At 51.1% G+C, this 27,938-nt stretch overlaps 1 protein-coding gene across 1 annotated transcript; it reads right to left on the bottom strand.

Annotated features, from left to right (window-relative positions):
* Positions 1-199: 199 nt before the first annotated feature.
* Positions 200-27,938, bottom strand: LOC128730907 (limbic system-associated membrane protein). The gene is made up of 10 exons (XM_053824000.1): positions 27,911-27,938; positions 27,739-27,855; positions 20,975-21,175; positions 10,581-10,721; positions 10,328-10,459; positions 3,983-4,080; positions 3,007-3,384; positions 2,094-2,302; positions 631-689; positions 200-330 (listed from the first exon to the last, which is right to left on the bottom strand). Exons 1-10 carry the CDS (start codon positions 27,936-27,938, stop codon positions 200-202), a joined length of 1,494 nt encoding a protein of 497 aa, XP_053679975.1.

The raw sequence follows: 27,938 nt of genomic DNA, 5'->3' as shown, positions 1-27,938 counted from the left end.
GTGTGCTTCGTTTTTGTTCCTGTTTTCTTCTTCTTCTTCTTCGTTTTGTTGCTTGCATTCACTACAAACCAAATGCGGGAATCCGTGGAGGGAAAACTCCAACGCGTTGGCGATAACAAATCACTACTGGAGCGAACGGGCGAGACTTACGGGGTTTTTGAGCTGTCCAACGAACGGGTGTTTAAGGAAGAGGTCAACCTCAAAAGCTTGCCAGCCGGCAAATGGCACCGAGTAGTAGCGCTCCCACCAGACACCGTATTTCACTGGCCAAGTCAACCGACGCCCGCGACGAGCTGTAATGGGTGACGCTCAAATCGCGCATCTCCGTGTCTGTGGGAAGAATCGACAGGCATGATACGTTTTGTGAGAAATGAGAATTGTAACAGCTTGGCTTTGGGGAGAGTAGCAAAGCTTTTTGAATGCATTTTGGTTGCAGTCTTGGTTTAGCTTTGACGAAGAACCTGCGTTCACAAACATGGCATGGTGAACGAAATAAGGGTGGCATTTCAACCACCGATAGTAGAAGGTTCCCTTCTAGTCGATTGCAATCGAAAGGCACCGTTATCGAGCTAACTGTGGCGTGTAAGTGCTTCGTTTGAGTGTAGCGTTGAGCTCACACGATCTACTCACCTGTGTTTGACGTGGTGAAGAAAAAGCTCTCGGAGAAATCGCTCCAGCCGTACCGGTTCCTATCGGGTTCGGTATGTGCCGTGCATCGGTTGGCGAAGGATAACGTTGAGTAAATACCCCAGCGACACGCCGAATGCACCACCGGGTACATTTTGTAGTGGATTTAATGCATTTTTTTTTGTTCCATTCCCACCAAACCAGCCGAAGATAATGGTTTTAATCACGACGAAGCGTCGTTTCATCAGCGCCGTACGTCGGATGCAGGCGAGAATCGAAGGAAAAGAAAGATGGAGAAAGACAGAGCGTGAGCCGGGCTGAGTTGATTAGAGTGAATTTAATTTAAATTTCAATTTGAAAATATGCCACCGGTTCACCCGGGCCGTGCGCGGTTGATCCGCTTAAGTGCACGCCCGTGCCCGAGCGTTCTGGAGCAAGGATGTCTCTGCCTCACTGCCGACAGCGCGTGCGAAAGCGAGACCAGAAAGCGAACTCCGTTCAGGAAACGAGCGCACTCGAATGCGCATCTGCATCCAATCACACATTGCTGCTGCGGGTGCTCAGATCCGCCGCACGGATCGATCAAGCATCTCCCGGGAGAGTGACACCATTATTAAAAACCGATTAGAAGCAATCAATTTTATTCACACGAAGTGAGAGAGAGAGAGAGACAGAGAAAGGAACCCACACCACCGAAGCCCGCCGGCACCGTAAGAAGATTAGCATTCGTGTATCATTCGATCACATGTCCTGGCGAAGCTCTCGGATGTCTCGGATGGCCCACGGGTAGGCTTAAGAAGTTAATACGAACGCAGAAAGCTTGGGTCCCCCACACCGGGCAGAGAATTGTTTCCGAGCTGCTCGAACGGTTGGATGATTGGATTTTCTGTATGATGAATTTCGAGCTGACGGCATGGGCGCCATCCTTAAACCGGGGTGAGTACTGTCAGGATCATTGGCTCTGCGTGATGTCGGTTTGGAAGCTTGTGCACTGAATCGCTCGAACGTCAGTTTTGAGCACACATTTGGTAGACGGCCACTCAAACGCAATCCGGCTCGAATGCGTAAGGAAGCGTTTTCTGTGAAAATCAAAAGTTTAGGACCCACCCTTCGGGTGTGACGTCCTTTCGGCTCCCACAGGAAGTACCGTTTGAAAGTGGATACCATCAATTTTCCCCGGTCGATGCGTCTTGTGCACGATGCATCGATAGGGCAATGGTTTGGGTAGTCGGCAGGCCGGTATAGGAGTCGGATTATAAAAGCCAAAGCTTCGAATCATGCACACCGACTCGACGAACGCAAGGGCACGGATTGCGGTTTAGTGGGGTGATGGTCTGGTGCACGTGAGCAAGGATTATCCGGGTTGGAACTGGAAGGAAAACCCACACCGGAACACATGGTTCGCATTTCCCGAAGGAGTCGCCAGCTTTCGCTAGCAGGTGGATGGGCTGGTCATCAATAATTACCTGGATTGAACCCGGGCCTCGTACTGCTGGTCGGACTCGAGACCCCGTATCAGGTAGCTCATGCCCTGGGTGTAGTGGTGTGAGTACGGGAACGCCGGCAGCACAATGTCCCGCCAGTCCGTCTTGGACCACTTGTGGTGCAGATTGTGGTAGCCGTTGTTGTACGCGTAGCTGTCGTACGAGTTGATTTTCCGGTTGTAGTCCAGCATCTGTTGAGTTGCAGGATGAGAGTTCCGGTTCCGGTTCGATCGTGTACGGCCGCGTATCAGGGTGCCACCCACCCACGGTTGGAGTTTCGTGTACAAATTGAAGGATTTGATGGTGGCATGAAATCGTCGTTTGGAAAACGTGTTTTTTGGTGGCCACGTTTTTCCATCGTTCCCGCCAGTCGTGATGTCGCGTGCAGGCAAATTTCCATTCGTTCCGCAAGCCACAGATGGTAGACCAATAGCACGTTACAGGCCGCCATGCAGAAAGCCGTGGAATGATGAATGTGACACATGGAGCGAAACCCCGGAAAAGAGAAAACCGAACGAACCAAATGGCATTGAATTAATTCACCATTCCCACTCGCACGTTCCGGGTCCGGCTTATGGACTGAGGTGACATCTTCAATAAAAGCGTACAACAAATTTGACCCAAGCACCGGCACTCGGTGTCCAGTGCGTCCGCCGAGAGCGATGGTAGGCGGAACGGACGACCCAAGGACAATGGACAATGGGAAGAACTCAATCCGATAGCGATTGGAAAGCAAATTGAACTGACGTTTATGATGACGGTTCCACTGGCTTTGACAGGTTGTCTCTCGTGCCGTGGTGGCACCGTGGACAGTCAACGCAAGCTAATCGATCGAGTTTCGTCCGATTGACGCACCAGGGAATGGAAGGAATGGGAAGACGCCTGTAATACGTACGTTATCACCCGCGTAGCTGTGGTGCATTTTCCGGCTGTCGAGGAAAACGCCCTCCTGCGGCTGAATCGTATCCCCGTCCACCTGCCGATAGTACAGCTTAAACTCCTCGATCGGGGAGTGTGAATCGACCATCCACGAGATGTTGTACTTGTCCTTCCACTGGCTATTTGGCACGGAGCGGAAAACGGCCATCTTCGGTTTGCCCGTCAACGTCACCGTCTTGCGTGTCTTGCCCAGCTGGTTGTCCGCGATGCACGAGTAGTTGCCAAAGTCCTGCGGGTGCACCTTCCGGATGATGAGCGTGTGCCGGGCGCCCCGGTTCTCGATCACGTGCCGCTCCGTCTGATCTATCTGCATCGTGTCCTTGTGCCACAGTACCTTCAGCGAGTCGGAAAGCGAGCGCGCGCGCGTGTGAATTCGAGAGTTTGAGCAAAACAGACAGAGAGAGAGAGAGAGAAAGAGGAAAGAGCCGAAGGATGGACAGTGAAAGAAGAATGAAAAAAGAAAGTAAAAATAGTAAAAACATTTTTCCAAACTAGCGTTACGCGGTGGCTACAAAAGGGGAAGCGTTATTAGGCGGCACTAAATTACGCGCAAATTGCGCTCTGTTTGCTTAGCAGCGAGCACCATTTTGACGTACGTCCATTTTCGACGATTATACGAAAACGGCATACGTGTGCGGCTAATTATACACCGTGCAAGATCGCGTGCAGTTTTCGGGAGCTAAGCAAGCAAGCATAAATGGGCTGGTTGTTTTGCTCTAAATGAGTGGTTTTTTTTCTTTTTTCGAAAGCCACTCGCAGAAGAAAAAACTCTTGCCGCTGTGGCGCATAAAGAAGCGGAAATTATAAATCCTTGCGATAAGCATTGACGGTCAGCATGCGAGGCGGCAAGCATGTCCGGGTTCGAGGTTTTTTTTTTCGTTTCTCACTCCTCCAGCGGTGTGCTTAGCGAGCTGCATGGGTGAAGTACTTACTTCCGGTTGAGATTCACCGTGTACGATACACACGAGCATCGCTTCCTGGCCCTCGCCGGAGTACACGATCGGGTTCTCGACGCTTATCTCGGGTGGATCTGCAATGAGAAGAAATGAAAATAAAATAAAAACCGTACGATGTGAAAATAAGGCGGCCTGCAATGTGGAAAAAGCCTTTCGCCGGGCAGCCCAACCAGGCGGTCAGCAATCGGTTAACGAGGGCCCGGTTGAATGGCCAAACGCGAAGCCGAAAGTAAATAAAATTCACCCCACACTCACAGGTTTGACGCAGTGGCCACCCGTGTGTGGACGTGTCTTCCACTTTGGCTTTCCCGTGCCATTTTATGAACCATTTGCTAGTGGCTGCTTGACGGTTCTGCGTTCCCCCTAACTGCGGACGGTCGTTTTTCTCGTTGTTAATGAAACGGAAACGCTCACACGCCACCGCAAGACGAGCGTTGCGAAAAGAAAATTGAATTGAAACGCACGAAATGCAAATGGTGTGCGGTGGTGAAACTTCCCAAACCGAAGGGAAACAATCAGCCTTACCACTGCCGTATAATTAAATTAATTCTAAACTTCACCCGAACTGCAGCAGAGTCGGTTGGACGTTCGAGCGCGCGTTCAACTGCCCGCTGCTGGCCCGGAACTGGCCCCGGAAGTTCGTGCGGCAAACCGGGAAGTAGCATCATCAGGAAGTCAAATGTCAAACGACGTCAGCGCCTTCCGTTTCGCTCGTTTTCCCACCCGATTCACGATTCGTCATACGGGACGCGTGTTGGATGGCGGGTGGTTGGCTTGCAGTCCGCTGCAGGCACTTTTCCGGAACCCAACCTGGGGGATGGGTAATACGACCCGACCCGGGGCTAATTGGCCGAAACTAAAACCCCGACAGAACGGCAAAACCGCAACCCGTGGCAGGGGTGTTAGTTGCCTATTAACGGCGCAGGCTAATGCTCGTAAAAGTTTCTCTCTCTCTCTCTCTCGCTCTCGCACTCACTCACACACTCAAAAGGATCCGTGGAAAGCGAGTCATCATTCGGTGGCCGACGATTCGCAAGCAGCGTGGTCAATAAGTTTTGCCGGTATGTTCACATGTTCGACATGCCGGTCAGCTCGAGACCCACATGAAAAGCACGTTGACCGTAGAAGGCCACCAAAAAGGGCACGTACGTTTGTGTTTCACCGTTTATGAAGCCAACCGTCTCGTCCTTCTTGCCTTCGTGAGCCATGAGTGATGGGAAATGTCGCCATTACGCTTTTTTTTACTCTGCCTGCTCCTCATTCGCACGGGTAATTCGAATAGGAAATAGCATAATTTTATGCTCCATCCCCATGCTCGAGCGCTCTCTCGAGCGCTAAAGGTAATAGACTTGTTCTCGGCACTCTGCGTCCATTTTCCGGCCCACTGTGTTGTTGGTTTTCCCTTCGCACCCTTTAAATTTACGCCCGTGATGAGAGGCGTCCGTGGTGGGTGAAAGCACCATAAATCCTCGGTTCGAGACAGAGCCAAATGCTGAGGGAGTGATATAATTACTGGGAGGGCGCTAAGCTGGCACGGAAGTGCGTGGCTTGGTGAAATAAAGCCTCCAAGTGGCTGGAATTGACGGATGAAGCCACCGGCGTTCGCCTGCGGAAGAAGCAAAAGGCCGGTTGACTTTAGCTGACCGGATGTTGAGCCGTTGGTTGGATCAATGCCAACCGTGCTGTGGGCGAGGCCGTTCTACCTTTTTATACCTTCATTGCTACCGTTTTTTCTCCAGACCGTAGCTATTTTAAATCGAAGGCCATAAATTGCGCTTACGAGAGATGGCCTGGAAGGTATTGCACACACCTTCAGGGGGAAGCTAGTTGTTTTATGGGTGATAAATAAATGTACGATTTCATCCGAAAGCGGTGTGTTAAACCCAACCGTCAGTGTAGTGTACATCTGCTCGTACATTGTGTGCTCTCGCATCATTGATGCGTGGGCTTTTTCCTTGAATTTTGAAGCACAAATGCCCGCCTCGAGTGAGGCATTTACCACATTTTCCGATTGACTGTGGCTGCGCTTGCAGTCGACCGAGCTGCAATTGTTGCACGATGAATAGCGGCCATTGCCGTCTGCCGCACGGAACAAAAGCAGCTTGAAGCAGCGGTCGGTTTTCCCTGCACTCGACCACCTTCCGGTGGCACAAAAACGAGCACAATGGGTCATTGTTTTATTCTTCAAGCACCCACCCGAGAGTCTCTCGTTCATGTTTATTCATCACATGCCAACGTACAAAAAAAAAAAAACGGAATGAGTTGAAAAACCCGTACCGGCACCGGTTCAGTTGAAACCAGTCCCCGTTTCAAACTTCACACGCTCTCGCGCCAAGTGAAAGTGTCCCCCGCCCGTACGAATAAGCAACGCAAACGGGAAGATTTTATCTTAATTGCTAATCGCTGTGAATCGTCATCGTCACATTACGTGAGCCCCACCGTGCGGGTTTGAGCGAGGAGCGCCCGAAGAATGAAATCGGAATAAAAGTAAAACGCTCCCACACGCACTCTCGTGTGAAGCGCTCGTTTTCGGACCCTCGGAAGCGAAATTCTTTTCGTCCTTGAATCTCCCCCTCCTAGATGTGAAGGCACGCAAGTGGCATTTGCGGTGGAAAAGTAAGGCGCGAGCGCTCTGGCAAGCGACAAGGCTCGAGGAAAGCGCCGGAAAAACGGCAGCAGCTGTCACTCGGATTTCAGCGCTTAATTTTACGGTTGTGTTATAATTCAAATCCGCACCTGGCCGCCCCCCAATTCGGGATGATTGTGTCAGAAACAGTACGCAGCGTGGCACAACGACGCACATCAAATCACACAATGCCCGTCCGTCGTTTGCGTCAGCAAAGGGGAGCCCGAAAATGGCCTCCACCCTTACGGAAAGGAGGCGAAAAATCGCTGTCTCCTTCCCGAGGCGCATGGGTTTAACGATGTTTCGAATGAAAGAGGAAAAACAAGAAGAAGAAAGAAACCCGGTACGAATTCCGCGTCCTGTGGAGGGTGAGCGCCCACAAAAATAACTCCGGAAGCAGGATGTTTGGCAATATCGAGCCCATTCCCAGGGGCCACTGCGGACGTGAAAAGGGTGAAATGGTGGGTGGTGGGAGCACTTTTTGGGGGGGGGGGGAAGGGGATAGGAACCAAAAACCACAGCACCCCTTTCGGGTGCGGTGGTCGAAATAAACGACTCCCCGGCACGGAAAGGCCATAAAAATTACAATTATTTGTTGTTTCATCATGAAAATCGCATTTCTTTGCATCGGCCACAAAAAGGCCCAGACCGTCAGCTGGCCCACCCTGTGTGTGTGGGGGGGGGGAGGAGATGGGGAGGCCAAAGCGGACGAGCGTGATTGGAATAGTGTGTTTGCATCGGTTTCCCCTCGAGAAAGCTAGCACAAACCCGCGCATAAACTTCCGAGTCATTCATTAAACGTGTCTGGCAGGGCGTAAAATAGGTAGAAGAAACGAACCGCTTTTTCTCTCTCTCTCTCTCTCTCTCTTTCTTTCCATGCACATTTTCCCACCCATGGCAACAGCACGCGTGCAACCGATGCGGATGACAATCGGATCGGACCCCACGGACTGTGCGCTAAGCCTTCCACCTTCTTAAATTCAAGCACGCTTTTCTTTTCACCATTTCGGTCCGGCACGAAAAAAGCACCAACGACAAGGGTCGAATGTCGGATGATTATCGTCGGAACGCTCGAATCGTTACGTGCCTCTATAATCTGTCATCATGTGGCCAACCGAGCGATGGGAGCTAGCCCTGGACTTTGGGTGGTGGAGTTCACTCCCCACGGGGGTCAGTTGAAATTCCAATTTATTTTCACCTTATTTATCTTTGACGCCGCACCGTGGTGGTGGCACGTTTTCTTTGCCACCTTTTTATGTGAGGGCCGGTCCACTAGGCCCACTCATCGCACGGACGTTGTCGCCATTTTAGACGACCACCCAATGGTTCCTTTCGTCCTGCGGCCAGATCCCAACGCTAGATGGCGCGACGATCGCCGTGCATGTGGCCAAGCGTATGCGTGAGAGGTTCGTTTGAAGCCTGTTTTTTTTTGTGTGTGCTGCTTCGAGTTTCACCGGTGTCACGTTCCTTCACCGGAAAGGGTTGCCGGTAGGACGTGTGCGTGTGGAAGCAAATTTTCAAGCGTCTCTCGTTCTCGTCGTCTTCATCACTCTCTTTCGCGCTTTGCGCAGCAAGTGTTGCTGGGAGTTTGGTTCGTGTGACCAAAGCCCATTCCGGAGCAGGATTTTGAGCAGCACCCTTGGGAATGGAATCTCATTTATCACGAATACTTTCCGCCAGTTCCGGCACCGGACCCGACCCGGTCGCAGGCGTTCTATTGGCAAAAAGCTCGCTGGCGCTCACGGTCGGTCGGGAAAGGGAACGAATATAATGAAAGGGCCGTATCAACGGGGCTGTGTTTGGTGAGTCTGATTATGTGATAAATGCACGGTTTGTTCCCAACGAGTCCAGCGAGCGAGGTCAAGCGAGCTGGAGTGAAAATTAAAGGCTTCGAAGAACCAGAACCTTCGAGGTGGGTCGCTGGGTGAGGGTTTGATTTGCATATGCAGATTAATACGGAACTTCATACCTGCAGTCAGTGATGCTTATGCGCTCGAACGCGCCCCAGACTGCTGCAGTGAGTGAGCTTTCTTTGGCGACGCGCGCGAGGGTTTGCGCCTTTGTCGTTTGCGGTGTAGCGATCGCGCTCAATCACACTCGCGTACCTACAGGTGAATGATGAATTCGTACTTCACGATTGGCGCATATGTTCAGTCAGCTTGATGATGCCGATATCGCGTCATGTTTTTTTTTTCCCCGGAACCGATAATCTGACAGCTCGAAACGTACCGAGCGTTCACAACATTCTGCCAACGTGTAACGTAAGTATATGCGGGATGTTTTGAAAGGAAGAAAGGCAACCCCGCTTCACCGTGGAACTAAAGTCACGTCGACAAAAGATTGGGCTTTTTTTTCGAGCACGCAACGTCAGCACGCGATCGTCCAACCACAACGCAACCGCATGAAACCAAAATAGCAAGGTATGGCTTTAACGAGCTAACAGTCGGCTCTATTTTTTTTTGTGTTTTGCTTATTGTTGCCCACCGAAGCATATTTTAAGATGGCTTTCTTCATTCCACCCGACCGGATGTGTCAGTGAGCGCGAAATGGGTTCTTGGCACACACACACACACACAACACAAGGCGCGCGTGCACGAAACGGGTTTTAGCGCGCCTTGTTTGTTCCGCATTTAATACCTTCGGCAAGCGACCAAGCGATTTAGCGGCGCTGTAAGGCGGCATGAACGTACTACCAGTACTACTTGTGACCATGGCACTGGTTAGCCATTGGCAGCTACCCAACCTCACTTGAGGGTTGAGTGAGAAAAACGGCTCGAAGCGGTTATGAAACTCATCAGCTCGTTCGTGGAACGAAGTCGAAACGGTCGCTCGAACGTGAAGTACTGGGCGCCTCCATCGTACGCTCAAATCCCAACGAGTGCTTTCCTGTCCATCAAAAATTCTCTCCACCAACCACTGTGTGTCCATCACAAAAGCCGGATGCACAATGCGGGAATAGAATGACGATGGGTGGGAGTGGAGAAAAAAAAATAATTTAAAAAGTTCACAACACAGTTTCCCGTCAGCGAGCAAGTGCAAGCGAAAAAAGGCTTTCTCGACAAGCGCCACTGACGCAGCTGTCGGCTCGAATCGTACGGGATGAGTCAACGATGCTGCTGAAGCGTGAGCGTGAGCGGTGAGGTGACGATGACATTAAAAGTTGCTTGCAGCTTCATTCTGTGACTTTGGCGCGTTTCGATTAGGGAGTAAAAACGGCAAAAACCCCATTTCACCATTGCACGGTGGGTTGATGGCCACAAACGCAACTAGAACCGGCCATTTGGGGTGAACCACGATGAGCTTGTTTCGTGTCGTCCAGTTGACGCTCTTTCATCGCGGGAAAGTAGTTCTGTGTATTTGATGAGCTTTGGTGGTGGTGAAAATGTCCCCAACGACCCATTCGGGCACCGTGAAAGGTTAGTTTTTTGTGTGTGTAGCCTTTTAACTTGCTTCTGACCCAGTATTCGAAGGAAAATTGCCTTGAAAGGATGTTTTCCCAGCACTACTGCAATAGTTGTCTACCGTCTCTCGATTGAATGGCTACTCTCCGGTTCCAGATCGAACGCACCGCCGTCGTCTCGATGTAAGGAAGCGCAACCTAGGGAACTCGCCTGGGGAAGTAATTCGCTTGAGAGGTTTTGATTGTCCACCTCACGGAATGGCAGGTTGCTGGCGCATTTCTCGGAGCTACTTACACAGCACGTGCAGAATGATTTGGCTGGTCGCCACCTGTCCGACGCCGTTGTTCGCGGTGCAGATGTACGTGCCGCCCTTGTGCCGGTCCATGTTTTCGATGACGTACACCGGGTTGGTGAATTGTTCCTCGCCTGCGGCACACCATCCAAGACAGTCCACCAGATTTGCGCAATCGAGAAAAGAACACAAGCCCAATAATGAAGACCTCTCGCGGTGAGGACGAAAGCAAAACAACCACCAATTAAGCCTTACCGTTTGGCAGCAGGTTGTTTTTCCGTGTCCACGTGATGTTCGGCATCGGGTTGCCGGTGGCCGAACACTCGAGCCGCACCGGTGAACCCTTCCGAACCTGCAGGTGTCCGCCGGAGGTGACGTGGGTTATTTTCGGTGGCACTAAACGAGTGAAAGAAAGAAAGAGAGAGAGAGAGAATGGCAGTTAGAAAGGGTGAGCGCTAGAGACAGCTGCATGCCAGGTGTTTTTTCGGTGCGATCGATTGCTCGAAAAAGGGTGCCCTCAACAAAACGAAAAAGGATGTTTCCGTCAAAATTTCGTGTAACGGCTGGAAAACTCATCCAGCTCCCGCTTGAAAACAGCCCTCTGCACAGGTGCACAGGGGCAAAGGTCAGTGAGGAAAATTTTGTGGCCGTGCTTCGAGGGGGCGGCCTTTGGCGGTGGAAACTCGCGTGCTGGAGCTGGTGCTCAGCTCGCTAGCCTGGCCGCATTTTCCCGCCATTAGTCTCGAAGTGGAAATCAATTAAAGTGTAATTAAATTAAGAGTTGAATAAATTTGCTTCCTTCCTGCGCGCCGCTCCATTCGGTGCCATCGATCCTCGGAAAACCGTGAAGTACGGGGCTAGCAGGGAAAACATTTACACCATTCGTCGTAGTGGGTCATTGGCGAGAGAACGTTGCCGGATGGGAAAGTCAAAAAGCGCGTAATTTCCTTCCAACCGCTCGACTTTTCATTTCCCCTCTGTTCCATGCCAGCCACTCGAGTTTTCAAGTAATTAATTTCAAATTAAAGAGTATTTCGCCTAGCGCCTCGCTGGCACCACAAGGGTGGCCAAACCCACGTTTTTGGGGGATATGAATGAACGAAAGCTTTCGAAGCGGTTCGAATTGGCCCGGCATGAATTCGCATCCGTTAGCCGGTAATGTTTTTCGTCTTTCCGTCTTCCGGTGGGTGCTGCTGTGACCGCTGGTTGAACTGTTATTTCGAACACCAGTCTGGTGATGCTTTGGTCTTGCCATTTGTACTATTAATAACCTTTGTTTTGTAATTCGCTCGCAACCCTCTCGACAATGTTTTCGCCCCCCTCGAAGGGCTTAACGGTGAGTGGGGTTTTTTTCCCACCGAGACGTGGAGTGAGATTTCAACCACTTGGCCACCGGCGTGGCAGTTCTGGCGAACGTCTGGGGAGAATTATTTGTTTCCAGCCCAGTTTTCCGGTGATTCCGAGCCACACGGCAGATAGAGCAGCGCATAATGAAATAAAACGAAACAAAGCCCAAGCACCACTCATTGGCAGGTTTTTGAAGCGGCGTGCTTGAGGGTTTTTCCTGTAACGATGTTGGTGAAGAATAAATACGATCATCGTTTTTATTTACCTTGTAGCAGCCCTCGAACCGGTGGGTGATGGGAACCATTACTCGGTGGGTGGGCAGTGCTGCTTAACGCGTGAAAAACGCGCACATGGGGGTGTTTGTGTGTGTGTGTGTGTGTGTAAGTACGCGGGATTTCACTCGCTTTGTTTTTTATCTGGTTGTGTGTTTCGTTGCGCTCTTGTGTTGTTTTCCAACCTCAACCTGCTTGTTGAAAAGGGTATGGCAACACCTACGCGAGCGGGCAAACATCGCCACGTAACGCGCGTTCGCTTTAATGCGCGCCACTTTCCGGGGCTGTAACGCGAGCCGGTTTTATTGGCAAATTTAATGACGAAAGCGTGGCAAAATGCGGGAGCGATGGCGATAAAAGCGCAAAAGTGCGGCGGTTTTGTGTAGCGATGTAAGCGATCATGCGAGGGCGCCGTGAAGCTGGTTACAGGTTCGTCGTCCCAGGACGTCGTCCCGCGTGAACCACAGCAACAGTAGCAACATCGGCAGCAGCCACCCACAACTCATGGGAAACTGAAAATGGGTTTTCTTCGGTGTGGTATTTGCCGGGCAGATGGTGTGCCATCGTGAGGCGAGATGAGACACATAAGTGCCAGTACCGGTAAAGTGACGGTGGGATCGACGTGCTGGATTTTGATATGGCCCATGGCTGGAGCTTTGCGTTTGGTGGATTTCTTTTTCCCCGATGATGGTATTGATAACATTTCGCATTGTGCGTGAACTTTATTTACAATGTATTGCACAAATTCCTCACATTTAACCACAACAAATGCGATCCAACAGCGTGTATTGTTTGAATAATTCAACCATCCCCACGCAAAAAAAAGGGGATCCCAATGGCACCTGATTTTGGGGAGGAAAATTGCTGCGATTAACCGCTGTGCCGTACGCCTCCCGAAGGGACATTCGTGAGCCCCATTTATCATCACCGGCAGTGTGGCCGCAAAACATGCTTTTGTTGATTTTTCATTGACTCCCGGCCGGCGCAACCAAAGGCGACAGTGGAAGCGCGGAAATTTATTTCCATTACATGACCGTGTGTATCGCTTCGAGCACCGCAATGGACATGACCGGCGCGTACACGAATGTAGATAATTTATGTTCTCCCACCCCGGGCCGGACTGCATGGCTGGGCCTTGGGTTGGGACTGCAATGCAACAAATATATTTCATGCCGATAATAATGATCCGATCGTACCGGCACGTTCTCGGATTAAAGCGCTACAATCCCGCAGGCGGGTTTTTCGGGGTTTTTCTGCTGCCCAGCATCCCAATCCTGGCAGCTCGCGTTTTATAGCATTCCAGGTAAGGGTACGCCGAAAATCGAACGTTTCGCTGATAACGAGATAATCAAGGGGGTCCAGCAAACTGCCACCATGGTTGGGGTACCAAATGCCTGCCTGCGCAAACAATAAAGTAAGGGTGAACTTTCGTAGAATTTGCAGCACATTGACGGAATCCTCACAAGTGGGACGCTTCGTCCGGTTCGAATGGAGGCGTTCGTGTACTGGCGTTCAGCCACATCCAACCCGGCATCCGACGAAGGATCGCTCGTTAGCGGTCACGGGATCCGGCACGGAACGATATCGGACCACTCGGTCTCTCTTTCGCTCGCTCCCGTGCTGATCCAAATGTTTTATTTATTAGCTCTCCGTATGGTGATTTATTGGCGAGGAGTTTGGGATTAGTTTTGCAGTCACATAAATCTCGTTCGGCCTCGGGGGCTTCATGATTTCTTTGCTCCGTCCGCCAGGTGGATGCCTTGCCTTTCCTGGTGTGTATTTATGTGTCCCGAGCAGATACAGCAAGATACGCTGCCTCCGTCCGGTGCGGGTTTTCCCGCAACCGGGCTCTCCGTGCGAAGTGAAAGCGGAAAGAAATTCCAGCACACGGGCACATAAACATGTGCTCCCAAACCGGGGTTTCGGTTTTCCCGCCGGTGGGGATAAGATTTTCTTCGCTTATGCCTTCGATTCGTTTCATTACTCTCCACCCTTCGACGGGTAAGCGGTATTTTATTGGAAAATTAAGAGTCCCTTTCCGCGGTGGAAGCGAGAAAGCGCAAAACGAGCGAAAGGTTATGCGCTCGCAATCGACCACCGGTACGGAAGGGCCACCCTTGTTTATTATTGATTAGAATGGCATCGACCGGACGGCGAGCATGCAAGTGCCGGCGCGAGGCTTTATTGGCTGATTGGGTGTCCCTAATGTGGGCCAATAAAATTCGATCCACCACCATCACCCGAAACCGGCGAAACCCGGTGGCAGTAATAATGGATTGAACCGATTGCGAAGGCAACACAGCAAAACGGCACACCGCGGACGAGCGCACAGAAAAGAAAGGCCAAAATGGTTGCCCCATTAATCTTTTACATCTTTTCGAGCAACTGAGCTGCGGTCGGACTGTACGATTTGCGATACGGGGCATTGATTTGCTCGCGCGTGGGGCACCCGCAAGTGCTCATTGTTCGTCATCCGTCCTAAGAATTCGTCCGAACGAGTGCTTGAGCCAACAGCAACAGATGTTCGCTCTTCTGCAGCAAATTTAATCTCCATTATCGTTAGAAACCCACCCAGAGCGCTGGACGAGCTGTGGACGGTGAAAAAGTGCTTACGCAAATATTTGCCATTGGATTCACTTTCGGATTACTAACCCATTTCTAGCGCTACGGGCAGCGTACGCAATCCGCAATCCGATGCAAATGGCTGCAGAACAAGCACGTGAGCGTTTGGGGAAGCGACTACGGTTGCTAGTTTTGAGCAAACATTTGCCTTTCCATGCAGCGGACAGTTATATCTCCAATTAGTTTATTAAAATGTAAATTTTTATGCTCACTGCAAGTGGTGAGTGGAAGAGATGTACAATTTCATCCTCGCTTCAGTCGAACGAAGAATAAAATTAAAAAAAAAAAATACGCCAACCCAACCGGTTGTCACATGTGCATTTCCACAAGGGACCTGTCGGGGTGGTGCTTTTTTTATATCGTTCATTCCGAGTGCCCCATTCGCGTGTGCCATTGTTGCTCCGTTATCCTGCGAGCTGCAGGACCACAACGGGTGACTGTCCGGTAACGGTGTGGATCCGGCTGACTTCCAGCTGGCGGCACGTTTCGTTTCGCGAACTTTGCAACCACTTCTCGCGTCGGTTTTGTAGTCTTCGCCCAAAACGGGCCTAGGATTTGAACTTTTAATTCGTGTGTGTGGGTGAAATGTGAGCGTGAGTGGGAAATGAGAGATCTTTTCTTTTTTTTTTCTTTTGGTGCAATTTTCATTTCCCTCACTCAGCAAGCGAGCGATGACAAATGCAAACGAGCACGGACAAATGGACCCTCGTTCAGATATCTCTACGCTAAAAACGGCTGTCGGATGGACGAGTGAAGGCGAAGGCGCTTCCGGCCAGCAGGCCAGCGTGAAAGCCATTGCTCCACTAACCTCCACTGGGAACCGACACGAGATGAGGCCAAATTTTCCCATTGTCCCGGTGGCGTTCGTGCTCGCGCCATCCTGAGCTGATGCTTTTTGCGTGCAGTTTTATTTTCCCCCGTTTTTTGGGTTCCGGTTTTGGCCGCGCATGGTGACTATTATTTGCTCCCGCTCGAGGGAACAGCACAATGGTGGGTGCTTTCCCAAAAACCACCCCGAGCTGACCGGGTGCCACAGGGTTGGGAGTGGCCGCTTGTTTTGCGCAGTGGGTGTTGGCGAAGCGTGAAGTGAAATGAAAATATGAATAACGAGAAGGACACGGGTTCGGTTCGCCGGGTTTCGGTTCCACAATCGTGGCTGAACGTAGGAACGTGGAATGAAGCCGAAAGGGTTTGGCCCTATTTTTTTTTCCTCATTTGCGTGCGCCCCGAACGGAGGGCGGAAAACGATGCAACTGTCACGGATGCAATCGAGCGTGACTGCGGAACGAATGATTGGGGATGCAATTTTTCGTTTCCGCATTTTTTTTTTGGTTCCTCCGGGAGCAGCCAAATTTGACGATGATCCCTTGCGGCAGTGGACGTTTTAGGGAGTAGGTATGAGGTTTTTTCTTTTTATTTTAGCCCGTTCAACCGTCAAACATAAGTTTGTTTGACACGAAGTTAAAATGTGACTAGCAATTTTTCGTTCGTTGCGGAAAAATGCATTCAAATTGTGTCGCAATTAACACGAACCATTCGAGCCCTAATTAGAGCTTTCTCTCCATATTTCGAGGTGATTTAATTTCATGCACCGTATTTGATTTATTTTTATCCAACATTGCGTCTTATATATTTCCAGCTTCCAGGAAAGAAGCCCAACAAGAGGTAATAATAATTTCCTAAAGCTCATTTCATTTTTAACGCGTCCGAACCGAACCGTCTACTCTTCCTAGAACAGCTGCTCTCGCTGGTGCTTGGGCACGCTTCAATTGCACAGCTTCACGGCTACTAATTACTTTTATTGGCCGCAACTCACTCTCCAGAGACTTTGCACGCCGTGACGTGGTGCAATCATTCGCTTCACCTTAAGCGCCGTGGCTGGTGATCCTCACAATGTCCCTCCGGAAGGCTTGATCCGGAAGTGGACTGGTACGGTGGCTTCACATTCGGCAAACCTCGAATCACCCAAAGAAGCGCACGGCGACACGTCACGTTTCTGGATTTTTCTGACCGGAAATAAATTCTATTTTATCCATTTGCGACCGCCCCCGCGGCTGGTTCGCGGAAAACTTCTGCCCTGCATCCGCAGGCCAACGTATTGCCCTGGCATTACCGTCGTTATCGCACCACAGTTACGATGGCGCTTGTGTCCTGAAAAGTTTATTATTTCCGGCCCTTTCCCGCACCGAGTGGTGTGGTTTCCGTTTGTGTGCGAGTGTGTGTGTGTATGTATGTGTATGAGTGTAAATAAAACAGGCAACCGGCATCGAACGGGAAACACTTTCTCCGCCTTCTCCATCATCGCACCACGCGTGACTCAGCGGGGATCAAATGAGAGAAAGAGATAGTATAATTGAGTGAGAAAGAGAGAGAGTGCGAGCGAGAGATCGTGTGCTGGAAAACAGCCGTCGAAAATGGAGCCTGAAAGTGTTGGAAAATCCCAGGGGAACTGTTGTCACGTTGGCGCAAAAAGGCGCCTGCCTCGTGAGCCCCCATTGGGTTCAACTTCAGCAACGCATAAAGCTTTGGCGTGGCTCCCCAGCACCACCCCCCTGTAGAGAGTGTGCGACATATTTAGCAACACCCGCGCCAACGGCACGGCGACGACGACGACGACGACGAGCGCCTTGTTTTGGCACGCTCAGCAGCTGAAATCGCAAAATGTCTCTCGTTTTCCGTTTTCAACAACAGCCACCGTCGCAACCGGGCCCGCCGATGGTGCGGCATAAGTCATCCCCCGATGGGCTGAGTTCCTCCCGAAGAATTTCCCGTTTGCCTCCTGCACACCTCTCTACCCTCCCCCCCTTCCCTCCCTCTCTTCCTGCTGTACAGCCTCCCACAACGGGAAGCCATTTGAGCTTTGCTGCTTTGGGGGAGTGCGCGAGGCAAACAAAAAAAAACTCGATGGAAAACCCTAAAATGAAATAAACCACGCGGATGTAGTGCCGATATGGAGGGAGGAGGAGGTAGAAGGTGAACTCCTGCAGATGAAACAACCCACCCCGAAGCGATCGACCTTTCGGAATCGACGCCCCCCACTTTGAAAAACCCCCCGGGGTGACTCGACGCACGTTGCGAGGGTGTTACCGAATGTGGGGGAGGTGAAACGGTGCTCGAACTTTTGCGTCCCTTTGCTGAGTACGTGAGTTTTTCTCCCGAGCGGAAATCTACTCTCGTGTGGAAGTTCATTTTCCTGCTGACTTCCGCTTCCGCTGGTCGCAAACACACCCACACACACACGCGGTACCGTTTTTCCTCGCCCGATCGTGGATGGCGAGGGCGGACGGAAGAAGGTCGCTGGCGCAATGCGGAAAAGAATCCGACGGGGTGGCCGCGCGACTGGCTGGTGGGTGAGTTTTTCCGAGGAAAATCCCGCTCCCGGGTTGGACTCGACAGTAATGGACGGCATGGGGGCGTGAGGACACGAGTTCGGGAAAAACTCGAACAGTATGTGACACGACCGACGATGGATGGGTGATGGTGCGGGGGAAGAATCATCACCCGCAGCTTGGTTCGGGGAAAATTTCCGTTCGTTTGGCCGTCTTTGCGCGGCAACTGTTGACCGGAGTTTGGTTTTCCCAATTTGTTCCGATTTGACAGTGCGGAAAACCGTATTATGGTTTTGCGTGGGTGAAATTTGCGTCGCCGGATCAATCGAGGGTGGGCGTTCGTCGTTGTCGTTCGGTTTTGGGCCGGTTTTGGGTGGATGAGACGGTAAATTCATCCCCGGATGAATATTGATCCGATGCGCGCAGAATGTCGCGTGAGAATTTTTCCGTCTGTCGGGCCAATAATTTCCCGTGTATTACGTGAAAATCTGGCTCATTTTCAGCTGCACCCGGGTGCCTACGAGCCAACGAGCTAATGCGAGCTAGATTGGCGGGTTAATTTGCGCATAAACGTACCGGCAGCCACCCATTAGGGCCATCCACAAACTGCAACACAGAGCGCCTGGAATTTGCATTGCCAAACGTCAAATTACCCGCTACTGGAAAGGGATCATCCGAAAGGAGCCAACTCCTGTCCCGAACCGTCTGGGGCCGGTTGTTTATCATTGACCCCGGGACCCCGAAGTCCGGAACGAATGAAACCAACGATCTCGTTGCAAAGCTCGCTCGCTACCGTTCACTTCATTTGATGCGCGAAATAATGATCAAACATGAGACCCCGGTCGAGTTCGGACACTGACAAGGGATCTGATTTGATTCTCGGGCTGTCCTGTCAATTCGTCTGAATTCCGCGCGAAGTTCAGACGAAATGGTTTTTGCCGTATATCGATGGCCGATCGCTTCGGGAAAAGATGAATATGGCGCTCGCGTTCGTCACAGTGGGATGCAGGGGTATTTACAAATAGGGGTTGAGTTTTGAGGATTTTTTTAATCTAGTTTGCCGCAGACTAAATCACTCGATTCACACGAATCACACAACCGTTTCGTCGTTGGTTTCCATGGAAACATAATATTTCTAGCACGGGTGCATGGCGTTAAAACCACAGCCCATAGTGGCATCGTGGCGCATGGTGCATCAGTTTGTTCGGAATCAAGCGGTTGATGAGTGAAGGTTTTAACATTCGATCCGTTCGGTCAATCGTTGGGAAGCTGCATTTGGCTTCGTATGCGCTAAATGGAAACCATTGGCACTCATTAAACCGCATGATACGCATATCGCTCTGCCAGCTAACGAGCCATGCTTGGGCATGAAACGTGGATTTTCCAGCAGCAGATTTCCTGGAAAACGCCATAGTTTAACTATGGGTCCGGTGTATTATTTTTCACATTTTTCTCGTTAGCGCTAGCCCCGGGCATATTGATCGAACCGAACTGAACAATAGGTAACCCTAGGAGGTGGCGTTTTTATTCAGTGTTTGCATAAACCATACTATTTCAGGGAAATATTTAACAATTATTTTCCGTTATGCACCATCGCAGATTAGTGGAAACGTGAGCTGATGGAAATTGTGTTTGCGTTGTGCTGTTGATCGGATAAAACGATTTTTCCTGAACTTCGGGGGAAAAATTTCCATTTAGAATAATGCAGCGAACGGTAAACTAATTTCACCACTAAACCTGATAACCGTGGCTTTGCTCGAAACAGTGGTGAACCACGACGCCAAGGGACTATGTTATCGTTTCACACGAAAGACAGTGATTAAAGTGCTACCCTCGCAGTGGGTACTGCACCATATTGTGCTCCCATAACGGTACGACCAAACGATGCCACCAACTGCCGTCGAGATATTGCAACGGTCCCACGTTAGCGCGGGTCTAAGTCAACGGAACTAAGCCAATAAATCCTGACACCAGGATGGTTCCGCTCGACACCGGTTCGGGCGTTTGGTGAAAGTGTTTTCTCTCTCTCTCTCTCTCTCATCCCACGGTGACATCCTTCGAGCTGCGATTTTTTTTCCTACCCAACCCCCTTTTATCCCCGATGTGTCGCCCTTTTTCCACCTTCCACCGTACCTCCGCCACGTGCCACACCTTCTAAGCGTTCACTTTGCCAAATGAAATCACTCAAAAAGATTTAATAACCTGCGATTGCTACGGTACGTGCGGTGAAAGTTGAAAGGTTGTCTCCGGATTTTGTGATCCTTACATTTTTCTTTCAGTTCTCGCTCGCTCAGCTTGGCCGTGTTTTTTTTTCTCTCGTTCGCGAACCGGCCCGCGCAGATAAAGGGACACTGGAAATCCGTCCCACCCGTTCCGGCGGTAGATAAGGATGCGCAGCCCACCGCACAAGGGCGGGTTGGGATGCGAACCCGCCATAAATCAGCATGCGAGACAGCAGCAAGTTTCTTTGCAAAGATTTTCCACCACACCGCGTCCCAAGCGAGCGACCGGAGGATGGGTGAAAGGTGGGTGGTGGCCCACGAAAGGTGGATTGGAAAATGGGAGCCGAATTTTCGCCACCGGGCACACGAAAGCGATCGATGGATTCATCTCGTGCGCCATGTTGGCCGCGCAAAACTTTCCGGCCCAACCGTTCCTCTGCGAGCGATAATGGGCGGGCGTGGCGTGGGTGTGTGGGGGAAGGGGCGGCGGCGGCAGCGGCGGCGAGACGTCTGGCGGGAGATGATCGGAAGAGCTTATCGGCGATTTGTTCAAACAACTCACAAAAGACGGGAAGTTTTCCGTGGGGCGCAATCGCTGGCGGCAAAGCCGTTGTAGTTTGCTGATAATCGCACCCTTCCAAGCAACCGAGCGGACCGAGGACGTTCGCGGTTCGGGTGTGTTGTTCGTGAAAGTGGAAACATTTTGTCAACATGGAAGGAGACGCCGGAACGGCTTCCGCAATCAATACCCTGGCCGTTTGGAAATGGATCGAATTTTCACCCCCTCCGCTTAAAGCACGGCTACGAAGGGCGTTGTCCTGATTCAAGCGTTTAGATCGCATTTCACGCGTACTTACCGAGAATTTCAACGTGGTGCGTTATTTCTCGCGGGTCCAGCATCGCGATCTGGCAGATGTAGTCTCCAGCGTCCTGGGGTACGGCGTCGCGGATCTGCAGCGTGTATCCGTTGACGAGCCGGACACGTGGATCGGGCGTGACTTTGACGGACCCCGCTGTCAGGATGGCGATGCCTCGCTTCCAGGCCAACACGAAAGTACCTGCGTGAGAGTGGAGATGGATGGGAAAAGCCGAAAGATTCGATTAGTACACCATGAACCCTTTTTCCCAGCCGGCTCGTGTGTGCGGGTGCGCTGCGTTTCCAGCAAACTTTTGGGACGTGTTCAATTTCAGGTGAAACACGGAGTCCTGGTGCCCTTTTAGGTCTCGCGTCCACTACGTTGCGTGTAGCTCCCGGGAAAGCCGGTTGCCCGGCCATTCCCGGGAAAGTGCGGGTGCCGGACTGGACGAGACGACGGTATCGCTATCAATCTGAGCGCCGCATCACGGAAGGTCGTCTTATCGAAGGACGGCAATAAAGTGTAAGTTTTTATGAGTTCTTGTTAGCAATAAAACTGATAGCACGCACCCGGCCAGTGAGCAAGGACGATGGGATGGTTGACGGTTGTGAAGGTGCCGTGATTATGCTTCACCGAGGTCGAAAGCGCAGGCCATTTCCCAACGCCTGGCTCCGGTTTCGGAAGCGATCCAGAAAGTGATCAAACATTAACGGACACCAACGCTGACACGCTGCGCCGCTCTATCGACCGGACATCGGCGAAGGACGAGAACCAACCCGGCCCCATTAGATTTTGGCCCTTTCGGTGGCCGAGTGTTCGCGCACGCCCCACCAAAGCCGTAAATCCCCTGGCGCGAAAAACGAACCTAATTAAAATTAATGAAGTCTTTCGCTATAAAATTACATGCAAAATTGATCCAAAACCCAAGTGTCGACGGCTTCGCGAAGGCTCGCGTTTGCGTCGTTAAATGGCGTGTCTAACGCTGGCCGCGGGTGTAAAACGGCCCAGTTTCGAGGCCCATTCAAGCATTATTGCCGACGCAAGGCGTTGGAGATGGGTGAAGAGTCACCATTATTGCCTCACCAGCGGGTGTTCGCGCTTGTCGACGGCTGCTTTTGAATAGGTGATTCTGACTGTGTCCCGTGCCAGCACCAGCTAGGATAACGGCCAAATCACCGGTCAGTTGATAACTGTCGAGCTCGGTGAGTAAGCCAGGCATTCGACACCAAATCACGCCACGTGCTTGCGCTGATGGAGGCGCCCAGTCAACTCTTCCCGGCGGAGCGCGCGCCCGCGCGAACGCTTGTGATAATCTAAATGTTTATTCAGTTGAGACAAATTTTATTTTATTGTCCCGTTTTACGCGCGATCGAAAGGATCCCTTGGGGTGAGTCTAGGGTGGAGCATAAAACAGAGCCGACGATAGTATTGCAAGTGGGCTTTTTTTTCTCGGGTGGCACAAAATGCGACCAATCGGGTGGAGATATCAACCGACATTCCGACGGGGATTAAACTCTTACGGGAAAATCGTAACGACGCCGAGCTTTAAATCCCCTTAAGACGTTGCGTTCGTTTTTGCTTCTGTTATAGTAATGGCGTGAATGGATTTAGGGAATCTTTTTTTTTTTGCAACAAGCTGAAATAACTGAAGCGCAAAGAGATATTATTGTTTTGTTCTCTCTCAAAGTGCAAATCAGCTAAATTCTAAAAACCTGCATTTATCAGTTAATGATTGAGCCTAGTGCTTTAAAAATAGGTCAAAGTATTGCTCATCATCGCTCATCATCCAAACCTCTATGTATCTGAAGTAGCCATCAATTATACCTGCCATGTTTCCATCGCCTGGCGTAGCGTTTTCGGTACCTATTCGTCTGCGTTTTCATTGATGTGAGCTCTTTGATTCTATCTGCAATCTTGCACGCTGTATGTTGGGTGGTAGCGTGTAGTGAGCTGCGAAATCGATATACGCTGCATGCTGCTTTCTCGGCAGCCATCACCATCGTCGGCATCAAACGATGTTCGGACAGAGTGGCATCCGTTGTTTTTGCCAGTTTTGCACGAGCCCAGCATGTCTCATTGCACCAAGGCTCGCCTGTCATTTTTGCGGTAGTTCACATTTCGCCAAACTTGTCAGCATCCGCTTCGTTGCCCCTGGTAACGCCCATCGTTTTCCCGCAGATTACGCAGACTGTAGCCATGGTGACGGTGTAAAAAGACGCCTAGGCGGCTAGAGTGGCTTGGATTTTTTTTGGCTTCCGGTTCTGGTTTGTTGTTTTTTTTTCTTTCGTGAGCTCTATACGAATGCGAATTTTGAAACGCAGCGGTTGGTTGCAAACGCAATCTGTGGCTGTGGAACGATGCGTCGTAAGGCACCGGCACGTGGTGTGGGATTTTCGTTTCGCTCGATGGCTTCATCGATCCTGGGCTCCCGGTGCATTCGAATCCCTTTATAGGGATCTGCCATTGACACGATTCAAATTGAGCCGACTAGAGGAGAGTTTTCCGGGACGTGTAACGGGTCCACCGGTCCACGGACCATACACCGGAAGGACTCGCAAGGCGCACGGGTGCCATTCATCGAGATCGATAAAATTTCAAAGGGACATGTTCTGGCAATCCGACCAACGGGCTCATCGTTGCCAGTGACGGCAAAGCGCGGTTTCTGGGCCTGTCGTTGATTGATTGTCATAAATAATTGCGCTACCGCGCGAAGACCACCTGCCGGCTGGAGGCCAGCTTGAGCGTGGGTCAATGGAATCGATGAAAAGGTCATTTTGGCTCGTGCGCCAGTACCAAACCGTCTCGTTGAATTATGAACATCGGACACATCTTACTTCGTGTGCCTGAACGGTGCCTTTGAAGGGAACCTCCGGAAGACGGGATTACTCAAAAAGGCGGTTATTAAATTGACATGCTGAAGCTGAAGCCCTACTGAGTACCCGGCAAGTAACTGCCAATCGGAACGAGTGTTATCGTGCTCGACCCACGTCATCGCGTGAGCTGCAGCCCTGTCGCGCCATATTGTGGGCCTATTTTTATCCTCCATCTGTGCACGGCGCCCATCATCTCCTAGCAACCTGGTGTCTGGTTGCGACCTTCATATATAGCTCGAGTGAGGTGCGATTCGATGCGTCACAAACGCGTCAGCAAAAGGAGAGCTTTTCCAGCCCGTGGGCAACGTGTTTCCTGTTGCACGCGTGCAGATCAATCGAACCCGGACCAACAACCGAGTACAACTGCAGGCGACAGCAACCCTAATCATATTGTTGAGGTGGCACACTTAGGGCAGCCTCGAAGGGGTATAGCTTGTGGGATTAATACCTGTAAAATCAAACGTACGCCATCAGTCCCAGACCCCCAGAGCGACTCGGTCTGGTCACTGTCCTTTCCCCGAAGTGCTCACCGCTAGGATATTGATTGAATTTGCAATCAAAATAAACTCGACCGTGTGCCGCAACCCACAAACCGGGAAACCGAGCCAACCGACAATCGACCCCCCCGGAGCCAGTTCCGGCCCGGCAGTGCCTTGGCCAACTGTCAAAGCAAATCGATTAATGTCGTTAGCAATAGGTCAGGATCAGGCGCACGCGCTTCGGTCCCGGGCGCGCTAAATCATTGGCGAGATCCCGATGGCGTCCACCAGGAAGCGAATCCTCGCCTCGAGCCCCGGCAATCGGATGTGTATCTTTCCTGTCCGATGTGGCACAGGCAGGCCGCACCGTGTTTGCTGATACGTGGATTTGATGAATGGCTCCTGATTACTGGGTCCGATACGGACCCGGTATGGACTCGGTCAGGACCGACCTTTGGCATGCGATGAAATACGTTCGGTTTGTGTCCGCAGTCCCGGTGCAGGAACCAACGATGGCCTAGCAGCGTAGCACAGGGACGAGCTTGCCGTACATCACCTGTGGCGCTGATTTATGCCCGAGCTCTAATAAGTTGCCGGCGCAAGTGCTCAGGTTGCTATTGAAACGAGCCAACCTGCTGGTGGGTATTATTACAGCCGCCATATCGACAAGACGCCCATATTGAAGGCGTAATCCGCTGCAACATTGTTGCTACGGGTTTCCAGCTAGGGTTGTTCGAAGAATGCGTCCCCGTGCATACCGGTGGTGATGAATGCAGTGATTGCTTTAATTATGTAACGAATGTGAGCTCGTCCATCATCAATTGCGTCGGCGAACGCAGCGGCAGATCAGCACCATCGCGTACAAATGTGGTGTTTTGCAAATGAAATGCAACAGAAAATGTTCGCAAACTGTTACTGTGGAAAAAAATATTGAGAAACACTCACAAACACATATTCGCGGGCAAAAAATGTAACCACCAACCAGAACCAGTGGCCAATATGTTGTTCGTTTTTCGCAGCATGCGGCACAACTTAAAAATTCCAACCCATGTCCATTGGGCGGAAATGTTGCCATGTTGTTACTGCTTTTGCTATTTTTTTGTGTGTGTTTTGTTGGCCACCACCACCGTCGATTGTGTCGAGTTGAGTTTGGTTGCTTTGTTTGCTGTTCGGTGGTGTTTGACCGCAAACAAATTTTCACCTCACCCGGGTTGGCTGTTTTTTTTTTGTCTTCATCCTCCTGCACTGTTGTCGTAGAGTTGACTCGCTTTTTTTATGTTCCTCCGCATTTTGTGCGCTTTTCATTCTACACCGTGTGCTTTGGTCGCTGCTCGCTCGCTGGTCAATACACGCCGTACCGAGCGATCGTGTATTGTTGCATATTAGCGCGACAGCGGAAATTTATTGCCTCCAGACACCACGAACGCAAATCGATCGATTTCGGTTTCGAAGCCACAGTGGTCGGGGCCCGGGTCTGGTCAATGAATAATTTTGCCCTTCCTGCCGTAGCTCTTCGCTTTCCCGGCCGCATCCGGTCCGGTAGCGTCGGTCAACGATAGACGAGAGCGCACCGATCGGTCCCGGTGTTTGGAGGACACAAAGGAGAAAGCAAATTTCTCCACCTCATCAATGTTGCAGCCGGCTCGGGGGTTTCCGTTCGGTCCGCGGCTCGACAGCCCAGCGACAGCTATGAATTCAAAAATATGACAAATTTCACCCCTAACTCCTAGCCGTTCGTTCGCCACCACCGTCGGGAAACAAACAAACCAGCGGAGGAGCAGGACGCCATTTTCCGTGGTTTTGAATTCCACCGGCGTTATAAATTTGCCATCCATAACGATGGCATTAAATATTGATCGGTCCGCCAATGGGGTGCGGATTTGTCGGTTGCCGGGATTTTCCGACGGGGAAAATTCTCACGATACCGATTCGTAATGACGCCCGTCTTTGAAAGCTCCCGTTGAACCCGTCGAGGGATCGGACTCGGACTGGAACCCTGAAGCCGAGGCGGTGCATTGGGGTTGTAATTTATTTTCCGTTTAAGTGCAACCATAAACAGTTCAATGACATATTTCTCAGCCCGACAGCCGGGATCGGGTTTGGGTGGCTTAATACCAGCCGGCAGTCGGGAGTTTTGAGGTCAGGGCTAGACGATTGATTTATTGGCCTGGCGTTTGTTTGGTTTATTGACGGAATCGGTTCGCTAAATTTATGGTGATTGGGTTAGACAATTTGCCAGCATTGCGCCAACGCGAGCGCTGGAGCTCTCGCCAGTGGAGTTTTCCTACGGAAATGTAACCGTCCGACGGAATCCAACTTTAAATATCTTGTCAAATTAACTTTCCCAGCGCCACGGTGAAGAGATACGGCCGCACGTTTCATTTTCGTTGAATCTTTCGCTTGAAAAGTTGCCCAAATAAAAGGGCCAAATGAATTCAATCCGTTAGAACAAAAACCCGAAACCAGTGCGGGTAAAAGGATCAAAAGGTGCGGCGGCGTACTAACCGCTTTTTGTTTTCCTCCCACAAAAACCAGTGGGGTGGGCCGCAGGGCTGCAGGGTTGATGCCTTTGAGTCGAAATCCCATTTACAAATATAACCCCGTTCTTACGGTCGAAAGAAAAATATGTTTCATAATAAAATAAAACCCAAGCCATTCCCTCCCTGGCTGGCTTCCATTGTAGTTCGGACCCGTGTTTGAGATTGCCATATTTTTTTTTTGCTCGTTGCTTCTTCTGTACGGATTTCGCTCACCTTGGCCGCCCATAAAAAAGGGATAACCCACCCGTCCCACTGCTCACCCTCCCCGACGAGTCCAGTCCTTTGGGAATCCGCCTAGGAACCCCGGACGCTCGGGCCTCGAGAGCCATATGCGCTCTCGCAAATGGAAGGCAAAAAAGGGATAAATCAATTTGTGTTTTATTTGGCCTCTGCTAAGCCCTTCCCATTCCCGTGGCGTATGGGTAGGCGAAAAATCAGCCCACGGTCGGTGCTTGACCGCTGCACAGCCCTCGGCGCGCTATCCGCCCGAGTTCTGGTACAAATTAGGCGCCTGCCAGCAAGGACGAGAACGGCCCGGCCCGTTGAACGCCTTCAATGAGCGTTCGAGGTGGATTGCCCTTCTTTTTTTTTTTTTGGCTCTCACTCTCACCCATCTGTCGCCCAATCGCATGCTGCCGATGTGGCTGACCGATGGTTAGCCTGTGGTGCACGTAAAAGGATCGACCGGAGGACTCCTGTGGATAATTTCCACATAGTTATGGCTCCCCTGGGGGAACCCGGTGGGGAATAAAAAATAATCTGAGAAATGGATGCTTCCTTGCAGCCATTTATTTCGCTTCTCCACCCACTGGGACCGTGATCGAGTTTCCAAGACGCCACCCGTACATCCGACGCCCCTAACCGACACTTACCTGGAGAGGCAACCTCGCAGGGAAGCGTAATGGTGTCGCCCACGGCGAACTTGAACGCTTCCGATCTTGAGATGAACAGTGGCTCCGCTTTGTTCAGAATTTGACTAGCTGCTTCTCCTGTGAAGTGAAAAGAAAACAAACAGAAATCAACAATGAAATATATCAGATGTACGCTTCACAGAGCTGCTATGAAGAACCAT

The sequence above is a fragment of the Anopheles nili genome, chromosome 2 (assembly GCF_943737925.1).
Source record: "Anopheles nili chromosome 2, idAnoNiliSN_F5_01, whole genome shotgun sequence".
In the NCBI taxonomy this organism is placed as follows: Eukaryota; Metazoa; Arthropoda; class Insecta; order Diptera; family Culicidae; genus Anopheles; species Anopheles nili.
This window is presented reverse-complemented; position numbering and strand designations above follow the sequence as displayed.